Source organism: Palaemon carinicauda, chromosome 5, assembly GCF_036898095.1.
Source record: "Palaemon carinicauda isolate YSFRI2023 chromosome 5, ASM3689809v2, whole genome shotgun sequence".
In the NCBI taxonomy this organism is placed as follows: domain Eukaryota; kingdom Metazoa; phylum Arthropoda; class Malacostraca; order Decapoda; family Palaemonidae; genus Palaemon; species Palaemon carinicauda.
The window spans coordinates 177093800-177104901 of NC_090729.1; the positions used below are offsets into that span (position 1 = coordinate 177093800).

Here is an 11102-nt window from a genome sequence, read left to right on the forward strand (position 1 = left end):
ACCGTAGAAAGAGAACTGTTATTCTGTGGCAATAAATATGAAAACTATCTATCACGACACGAGAACAGTGGAATAAGAAGGAAGGCACATGACACTGCCGCTGCAATTTTCTCAAAATTGACAGCACTGAAAACTTGCCAGGAATTGACCAATGAATATTTCTCCTTTCCGATTCTGTTAATCGTCCCTCCATTGGTGCTTTATTTATTGTTAAATTTCTTCTATGCAACATTTAAAATCGTCACGAGTATTTCCTTTACAACTGTAAACTGTTTCTATATCGTTGTCACATTAGCAACTATATGTTGCGCTCCAGACTTTGTTACGACCCAGGTGAGCAATACTTGGAGAAAAATTTACCTTTTTTTGTATATATGTTTAGTTTTACTAATGCCTGATTTTCTTACTACATCTCGACTACCTATAAATGAGTTCACTTGGCTTTGCCTCGTTAATTACTTTACTCTTTTCTATGAAAAGATGTATTATTAATATTATTATTATTATTATTATGATTATCATTATTATTATTATTATTAGCTAAGTTAAAACCCAAGTTGGAAAAGCAGCGCTGTAAAATTTTCAACTGTAGCCTGCTAGCGATTTAGCCGAAGAAAATGTTGTCCTTTGCAAATAATTGTTGTAACTTGACACATGCAATCATTGTTCGTATTATTATTATTATTATTATTATTATTATTATTATTATTATTATTATTATTATTATTATTATTATTATTATTATCATTATTATTATTATCATTATTATTATTATTATTGCAGCTGAAGAAACTGAGGTTTACTGTGGCCAAATGGAGGATTGCTGCTTCGGATCCGGAGCTTGAGAGTAAGGTTAGAGGTCACGTATTTTGTTTACCTTAATAATACCGGATAGACAACAGCCATCTGTATTGTGTATTTGCTCTTTAAGTTAAAATTTTAAGCATCTTCCAATTCTACATTCCTTAAGGCAGAGGAATATAAGCTAATTGGTGTAAGGATTGATTTCTTCCGTGTGAATTCTTCCTACAAAATCTAACACTTCAAAAACATACATTTCTTGTCTATAAACTAAATCCTTCAATTGTCTGTTTAGTTATTGTTGAGAATTTTCTATTCACGCTAAAACTTATCAAAGATTTTAATTTTCTTGATATTTAACGTAAATTAACACACTGATTTGAGCAGAGAACAACATTTAAAAAGCAAATAGATTCATATTATTTATCAAATTCAAGAAAGTTCTTAGCATTTTGAAACACGGCATTGAAAATTGATCAGAATAGAAATGTTTTCGCTATCACAGATTGATTATTTTATCATTTAGTGTACCTGTGCCAATTCCTCAGACGCTTTAATCTTAGCAGAAGAAAATATCAGCTATTCCTGGTTGGTGGACATGTGTGGGGATCCTCTAACTCTCTACTAACACTTTGGATCTCTTATTGTATCTATCGTTTGTTTTTTTTAACTCATGTTCTTTACTCTGACTTAGATTTTCCTCTTTATGGTATTCCATTATTTTCACCCATTATCAACTTATTTACTTCTTCTCTGTGTTATTATTATTACTACTAGCTAACCTACAACCCTAGTTGGAAAAGCAAGATACAATAAGCCCAAGGGCTCCAACAGGAAAAAAATAGCCTAGTGAGGAAAGGAAATAAGGAAATAAATAAACGATATAAAAAGTAATGAAAATCAAAATAAAATATTTTAAAAACATCAACAACATCAAAACAGATATTTGATTTATAAACTGTAAAAGGACTTATGCAAGCCTGTTCAACATAAAAACATTTGCTGCGAGTTTTTAATATAGCTATATTCTATAAAATACTCTATCATGATACTCTAATTTTCATTCTTTATTCTATGCTTTTTTTATGCCAGTTCTGAAGTAGTTCGGAGATATTCGTCACCGACATTACTGACGGAATTAGTTCTTGGAGGACTAGGGGATACCCTGGTCACTTATTATATATCATAGTTCAAGACAATAAGTAAACAAAATTATTTGATAAGAAAATGTCCAGCTTTTTTTTTTTTTTTTTTTTTATTACTGCAGCCAGGCATTGAGGAATCAAGAACCTTAATTTATTGGTTTAGTTAAAATTTCCTATTATAATTCATAATGATAATACGGTAATTTTGTTATCTAATTACAGATGCAATATGATTTACATACTCACTTTCGGATAAAATGTCCACATTTTGCACGTACTTGATTTGGCATTTTATACGAAATATATCTGTTTCAATGATTCTTGACAGAAAATTGTTTGAAGGAGAAATATGACTAATTCTGTACCTCTGTACTCAGCTGACATGCCTCTTGGACCTGGTGGACGGGTTTCCACCTTTCAGCATTGGAGGTTTCTTCGTTGCCGCCAGAGCCAGACTTATTGATGTGAGTTGTGTCAATAGACCAAGTGGTTGATGTTTGTGGTGTCCTGATTATCATTATTATTATTTTTATTACTTGCTAAGCTACAACCCTAGTTGGAAAAGCAAATCAGGATGCAGGAGAACTTCAAGTCATTCATTCATTCATTTGAAAAGCAGGATGCTATAAGCCGAAGGCCTCCTACAGGGAAAATAGCCCAGCGAGGAAAGGAAACAAGGAAAAATAGAATATTTTGAGAACAACAACAACACCTAGACAAATATTTCCTATATAAACTATAAAAACTTTAACAAAACAAGAGGAAAAGAAATTAGATAGAATAGCGTGCCTGAGTGTACCCTCAAGCAAGAGAACACTAACCCAAGGCAGTGGGAGACCATGATACAGAGGCTATGACACTACCTAAGACTAAAGAACAATGGTTTGATTTTGGAGTGCAAAATTGTTGATGTGAATAATATCTAGAGTCTGAAAAAATTGATGTGAGTGATGTCCATAGGTAAGCTTATCGATGTGAATCATGTCCAGAGACAATTTTTTTACATTTGTGGTGTCCAGAAGTAAAATGATTGATGTGAGTAATGTTCAGAACCAGTCTTGTTGACTGAATATTACCCAAAACCAAACTCATGGATTCGGACACTGTTCAGAACTAGAGCTATTAATGTATGTATTCCTCTGAACCTGGTTTATTGTTTTGAGTAATGTCCAGAGCCATGTCTATCTAAGCGGGTAACTCAAGAGCCAAGCTTTTAGGTAAAAGTAACGCAGGAATCTATACTTAACTATATAATTATCAATGTAATTACTGTTAGGAAACATGCTTATTAGTATGAGAAAAGACCAGAGTAGGTGTAATGCCGCCCGTTGAGATACTACCGGTAGAGTTACGGGGTCCTTTGACTGGCCAGACAGTACTACATAGGACTCTTCTCTCTAGTTACGGTTCTTTCCCTTTGCCTACACAGACACCGAATAGTCTGGCCTATTCTTTACAGATTCTCCTCTGTCCTCATACACCTGACAACACTGAGATTACCAAATAAGTCTTCTTCACCCAAGGGGTTAACTACTGCACTTTAATTGTTCGAGGGCTACTTTCCTCTTAGTAAGGGTAGAAGAAACTCTTTAGCTATGGTAAGCAGCTCTTCTAGGAGAAGGACACTCCAAAATCAAACCATTGTTCTCTAGTCTTGGGTAGTGCCATACCCTCTGTACCATGGTTTTCCACTGTCTTGGGTTGGAGTTCTCTTGCTTGAGGGTACACTCTGGCACACTGTTCTATCTAGTTTCTCTTCCTCTTGTGTTGTTAAATTTTTTATAATTTATATAGGAAATATTTATTTTGATGTTACTTTTCTTAAAATATTTTAGTTTTCCTTATTTCCTTTCCTCACTGTGCTATTTTCCCTGTTGGGGGCCCTGGGCTTATAGCATCCTGCTTTTCCAACTAGGGTTGTAGCTTAGCATTTAATAATAATAATAATAATAATGCACCGAATCAAACTTATTGACTTGGATAACGTTCAGAAAAAGACTGATTAATATAGCTATCATCCAAACCTATGCTTCTTGACTTGGAGTGCACATAGCCATTGGCTATGGATCTAAAGTGAACATAAGGGCTAGCGTCAGTATTTGTGGTTATTTTATATACATTTTCGAAAACAAAGGCCGTAATCATGTTTTATTTGTGTTGATTTCAGAATACACTGGCTCTAGGTTATTATTATTATTATTATTATTATTATTATTATTATTATTATTATTATTATCTAAGCTACAACCCTAGTTGGAAAAGTAAGATACCCTAAGCCCAAGGGATCCAACAGTGAAAAATAGCCCAGTGAGGAAAGGAAATAAGGAAATAGATAAACGGTATGAGAAGTAATGAACAATTAAAATAAAATATTTCAAAAACATTAACAACATTGAAACAGATATTTCATAATATAAAACTATAAAAAGACTTATGTAAGCCTGTTCAACATGAAAACATTTGCTGCAAGTTTTTTTACCTTTTAAGTTCTACTGATTCAACTACTATAGGTTCTTGGTCTTAGCTAACATACTTGCTACCAATTTCCTCCATTTATATTATACTCACATTACAGATCGCCAGCTTCACCGCTACTTACCTAGTCATCTTGCTACAGTTCCAGGCAGGAGAAGGCTTTGTTCCAACAAATACTTAAAAATCATGGAGAGGGTTTCGAAAAAGATTGCCTGCTGCTCCGGATTGAAATATGTAACTGTTTATTTTGTCAAAATGAAAGCCAAAAGAGAAAGATAGAGCAGACTCTTATTTTTTTTACAATTAAGAATATTCTAATGAAGAAAGTGAATGAAAAAGATAATCTAAAATCAATGCCACTTAACTTATCTTGAGTTGGTTTTTTTTAGATAATATCAGCAAACGAGAAGTGAAAAAAAATAACCCACCAATTTCCAATAAATAGTTGGAGAGTTTTTATGTTATGCCCTGTGATGATAATCTTTTATATGGTAGTTTTTGTAGCAAAATCCATAGAAAAGACTTCAAAGTGATTGTTTACTTGATGGTATTTTGCATTTTGTCATACAGTACATGGCATAATTATAGATAAAATTAGTTTATAGATGACAACTGGATAGAAGTACAGAAACTACTTCATTACTGAAAAAAAATAAAAGTGTTGGAGCAGCTAGAACATAATCTTTCATAAAGAACAACGGGGATTCGGATCCGAGATCAACGCAGATCACAAATCTAGGTTTTCCGCGATGGTGAGTAAGCATAATAGTTCAGCTTGAGTTGGAGAAGCGTTGACGACTCTGAAAAACCGTCGTCAATTCCGTTGCAAGAGTGGAATCGTAATCGTCGAAGGAGTTTGGGTGAAATTTTTAATTTCAGTCGTGAAATTCTGTGAATCCTTGTGAAAGAATCATTTATGTCTTTAAAGATGAATCTTGAAGTTTTCTATTTCAAAGAATCTTAAAGTTTTCATTGCATACATACTTTATTCATTCATTTAGGCGTTTTCAAATATTTTTGTATCTTAAATTCTACCGTTCGACCAATTTGGTCATGATGAAGAATCATATATGTACAAGCATTTTTTGTCTTATCTTGAAACCTTACGGGAGTTCAGTTTATCTAACGTTTTGTTATCGATTTAAAATACCACTAAGACTAAATTTATATATATATATATATATATATATATATATATATATATATATATATATATATATATATATATATATACATATATATATGTGTATATATATATATATATATATATATATATATATATATATATATATATATATATACATATACATATATCTTATATAAATGCAGAGGTATTTCCCATTATACTATGTTAACATTTTTTACGAGTACGTACTATATAACTTTATCTTCAAGACTAAAGCTACAAAGTAAAAGGTAAAATCTTCCTGTATTTCAAACCAGTCTGTTATTATGCCAACAGCTGTTTCAGCCATAAACCTGTGGCTCTCATCGGGGTTCCATTAGATTTTAAATGGAACTACGCTCCAATGTATAGGATAGTGGAGAGGAAATATAAAATAACATTTTAATATACAAAATTGCTCTTTGACAGATCTATTTTCAGACTGCCATAAGTCTGGCTTTGATAAAGGCTAATTTCAGGTTGCAATAAGAATGCTAATGTCCTGTAAATGTGCATCTATCACTTCATTGACGTTAAAGACCGCTCATGAATGGCAGATGCAAGGAACAGTGACATTGCCCTAGCAAGCAGGACAATGCCATAGAGACTGGCCATATATCATATGATCAGTGCCCAAGCCCCCTCTCCACCCAAGCTAGGACCAGGGTGGGCCAGGTAATGGCTGCTTATGATAAGCCCAAGGTTCCAACAGGGAAAATAGCCCAGTGAGGTAAGGAAACAAGGAAATAGATAAACTATAAATGCTATAAGAAGTAATGAATAATAATATCAAAACATCTTGAGAACAGTAGCAGCATTGAAATAGATCTTTCATAGAAAAACTATAAAAACTTCAAAAAAAAAAAAAGGAGGAAGAGAAAGAAGATAGAATAGTTCTCCAGAGTGCAGCCTTAAACAAGAGAACTATAGTGTTTCCAAATGGACCCTCAAACAAGAGAACTATAGTGTTTCCAAATGGACCCTCAAACAAGAGAACTATAGTGTTTCCAAATGGACCCTCAAACAAGAGAACTATAGTGTTTCCAAATGTACCCTCAAACAAGAGAACTATACCCCAAGACAGTGCAAGACTATGGTACAGAGGCTGACACTACCAAAGACTAAAAAATTATTATTGATTCTGGAGTGTCCTCCTACGATGCACAGTTTTCATCACCTACAATATGTAATCAACATTAAATCACATTCCTTTACCTCCAAAACAATATAGAATTCCACGAAGATTATGAAACCATAACCTAATTGGATTTAATTCAAAGAAAAATCCTATGATGTGAAACCGCTCATATGACTCCTTAGGTAAATTAAGTTACATAGGTGAGAGAAACAACTCAATAATATCCATCTTGAGAAATGTGCTATTGAAAAAGAGAAGGATAGACCAATAGAAAAATAAATCACAGAATAAAGTTATCTCTAATGTTCCAATAATTGAAATGATAGAGGGATATAATGAAGAAAGAGAATGGGAAAGAAAATCTAGAATCAATGCCACTTAACTAGTCTTGAATAGGTTTTCGTTGGATACTAGCAGAAGAGAAGTGAGAAATAATCCACCAGTGTCCAATGGATAATTGGAGATTTTTTTTATTAACAGCGAAATCAATGAAAATTCTGCCAAAAGGAAAAAAGTTCTTCGGATAATTAGCTTCAGATTCAATGGAAGAAACACAATGTAGTAAGTGATAACATATAATATCAAACAGGTTTGAGCGTATTCCTTGTGTCTATGAGAAATTGAATTCATTTTAATTTAGAGTATATAAATTCACTTTACCTCTAAGCATCGGTGGTTCAGTGGTAGAATTCTCGCCTGCCACGCGGGAGGCCCGGGTTCGATTCCCGGCCGATGCACTGTTTTCAACCCGTGTAGATAAGAATCACTTTCACTCATCCCTTAAAGGCCTATGAATCATTTGGAATAGTGCCAAGATTACTTCAGTTTCCAAAATATATGTTTCTCTCACATGGTTGAACGGTCCATCTAACGCGGTTCGACAGATAAATGTTAAAATTTAAAGTATTGTTACTCAACCAGGGGGGCATGCCCCCCTAGGGGGGCGCAAGAGGATTCAAAGGGGGGCGTGAGCCTCAGGAGAATAATGCAGTTATAAATGAAAAAAAAAAATAAGTTGTGTTATTTTAGACTAGATTAGTTAAATAAAAAAGACATTATAGTAAAAAATATAATAATAATAATAATAATAATAATAATAATAATAATAATAATAATAATGGTAAAAGTTTTATATAATAAAGTAATATCATCGTTACTAATTCATGCTTTCTCCTTCCACGTAGGCTACCGTAGAGTACATTGCCTGTCGTGGACGTGTATAATACGTGTCCCTTACTGGTGAGCTATGAGATCCGTTTCTCACACCCAGTCCCATCGTACACACTATCAACACAGTCCCTGTCAACACTCCCAGTTTACCACACATGTCCGAAAGTATTTGAACATTTCTTCCTTGCCGTTTCTACAGGCGAAATTGTTGAGGTACATTATCTCAGTTTCTTATCGACCCATTAACATTGTCAGGTTTGTGAGAATGTGAATGAAAGAAAAGGGGAGAGATATATTCTGGGGATTAATTTTTTTTCCTATCAATTATTTTTGACTAGTTTTGTTTTCCCTGTGTCGTTGATGGGCTGCCCTGCATTGGTGGGGTTATTGTCCTTTATTTGAAAAAACAAATATATCAGTTTCTATGTTTATCAATATACCGAAATATGTTGAGAGACCGTTGCTAAGATTACTGCAAAATTTTGAAGATGTATATTTTGTTTTATTTATTTTTCCTTCATATTGTAAAAATCATAAGTTAATGGTCTCAAATTTTACTATTTGCAAAAGAAGATGTACTAATAACCACCACTTCATGATTATCTCAACCATATGATCAGTGACCGAGTCAGAGAGGTAGAGTCAGCGAGTAGGGCTGTATTAGAGAGAGAGAGAGAGAGAGAGAGAGATTCATGTATGTATATATATATATATATATATATATATATATATATATATATATATATATATATATATATATATATATATATATATATATATATATATATAGGCTGTATTAGAGAGAGAGAGAGAGAGAGAGATTCGTGTGTGTATATATATATATATATATATATATATATATATATATATATATATATATATATAAAATATATATATATATATATATATATATATATATATGTATATAAAATTTAGTTATAAATGTTTGTATCTCTCTCTCTCTCTCTCTCTCTCTCTCTCTCTCTCTCTCTCTCTCTCTCTCTCTATATATATATATATATATATATATATATATATATATATATATATATATATATATATATATATATATATATATATATATATATATTATTTCCTCTCCTTTTTTCCTTCTTCTTTTCCTTCAAGGTTAATTTAACGTCCAAAGCTGGATGTATTTCTTATATTGTCTCAATTTTCTGCCAATCTCGTGTTTAGCCTCAAAATTTTCAAAAAATTTTGGATATATCTTACTCCCTCTTTCTCTGTCCTTCTCACTCATTGATCATGTAGCTGTGATAATCATACTGCGGTGGTTATCATCAAGAGGTGAAAAATACCTTAATTCACAAATGCATATTATCTTGATCGCAGATACGTTTTGCCAGTTTCACTCCAACTACGTTGGAATGAGTGCCAAGAAGCGGAAGTATGACGAAGATTATATTCGTTTTGGATTTGTGTCCCTCCGAAAGGGTGACACAGAGGTCCCACAGTGCGTGATATGTTACAAGACTCTGAGCAATGATGGAATGCGACCCTCACGCTTGGAACGCCACCTGGAAACAGCACATCCTGGTCTAGTTGACAAGCCAAAGGCATTCTTTGAAACAAAAAAAACACACCTTGAAGCAAGTGAAAATGGATGACAGCGGGGTATTTCGACAACAATCATCAAAGGTTGTTGAGGCTTCTTATGAAATTTCCATGTTGATTGCAAAGAGCAAGAAGAGCCATAACATTGGAGAGACTCTCATAAAGCCAAGTATACTATGTGCAGCTCAACTCATTCTTGGTAAAGATAGTGCAAATAAGCTTTCCCAAATTTCCCTGTCAAACGATACAGTCCAGAGAGGGATCCATGAACTGTCTCAAGATATCAAAGAACAAACACTCGAACTAGTAAGAGCCTCGCCTGTTTTTGCAATCCAGTGTGATGAAACGACCGATATCGCTCAGTGTGCTCAGTTCTTGATGTATGCTCGTTTTGTGTCAGGCAACAATATAAAGGAGGAAATTTTGTTTTGTTGCCCCATGGAAAGTTGTACAACAGCAGAAGCCATTTTTAAAGTTACATCAGACTTTTTTAAGGAAAATAAACTTTCTTGGGACTCACTAATAGGGGTGTGTACTGATGGAGCCCCAGCCATGGTTGGCCTGCGTTCTGGGTTCATCACAAAGGTGAAAGAAAAAAATCCTTCTGTAATAAGTACACACTGCATAATTCACCGTGAATATTTAGCATCCAGAACTTTGCCTGATGAAATGAGGGATGTTCTAAATGTGGCTATAAAGGTAGTAAATTTCATCAAATCTGGAGACTTAAACAGTCGTCTCTTCAAATTATTGTGTAAGGATATGGATTCTGAACATGAAGCCCTGCTTTTTCACACAAACATACGATGGTTATCAAAAGGAAACATGCTTGAAAGGCTTTATGAGCTACGAGAAGAAGTAATAATATTTCTAGATTCACAGCAGAAGGCAGCCCTTCATGACAAATTCAAGTCTGACAGCTTTCAGATAATTCTAGCTTACTTGGTGGATATTTTTGAATCTTTGAATGCAGTGAACCTTAAACTACAAGGGAAAAATATCCACATCATCTCTCACGACGACACCATTCGAACTTTCATGGCCAAACTCGACCTCTGGAAATGTCGAATTCAGCAGGGAAATGCAGCCAGTTTTAGGAACTTAGATTCTGGGCTCGCTCATGGTAACCTTGACCCTGAGTTAAAGATCCTTATAATCACTCATCTAAGCAGCTTGAAAGCAGAATTCACGAAATACTTTCCAGACATAGATGACATGCGTGAATCCTGGAAATTCATTAGGAATCCTTTTCAGTGTGAATTCGCTAATGTTGCTGAGGAAATTCAAGAAGAGTTTCTTGAGTTAAAGTTTAATTCCACAGCTAAGGATGAATTCAACGATTTGGATTTGGAGACATTCTGGATTAAATACCATTCTGTGTACCCTCTGATCTCACATCAGGCTCTTCGGGTTCTAACAATGTTTGGATCAACGTACCTGTGTGAAACTGCATTTTCTACGCTCACTACTATAAAAACAAAATACAGAAACCGCCTGGATGTGGAAGATGATTTACGTTGTGCACTCTCTAACATTAAACCTCGTATTCAAGATCTGGTATCCAAGAAGCAGTGTCAGGTATCTCACTAAATAAGTTAAGCAAGTTATCCTGTAGAAGTGAAAATGTCAATTA

The 11102-nt window shown here is 33.9% G+C and overlaps 1 protein-coding gene, 1 long non-coding RNA gene and 1 other non-coding gene across 3 annotated transcripts in view; all 3 read left to right on the forward strand.

Annotated features, from left to right (window-relative positions):
- The first annotated feature begins 781 nt into the window (after positions 1-781).
- On the forward strand, positions 782-4637 carry LOC137640676 (uncharacterized). Its single transcript, XR_011044445.1, has 3 exons — positions 782-852; positions 2324-2410; positions 4522-4637. It is a non-coding gene; the product is annotated as an uncharacterized lncRNA (long non-coding RNA).
- Positions 4638-7390: 2753 nt separating this feature from the next.
- On the forward strand, positions 7391-7461 carry TRNAG-GCC (transfer RNA glycine (anticodon GCC)). Its single transcript has one exon. It is a non-coding gene; the product is annotated as a tRNA-Gly (tRNA).
- Positions 7462-9580: 2119 nt separating this feature from the next.
- The window catches only part of LOC137641270 (protein FAM200C-like), a 2943-nt gene continuing 1421 nt past the window's right edge, over positions 9581-11102 (forward strand). The window contains exons 1-2 of the mRNA XM_068373698.1: positions 9581-9917; positions 10116-10985. Of these exons, the coding sequence (XP_068229799.1) occupies positions 9581-9917; positions 10116-10985 (1207 nt within the window). The remainder of the gene's footprint in view (positions 9918-10115; positions 10986-11102) is intronic.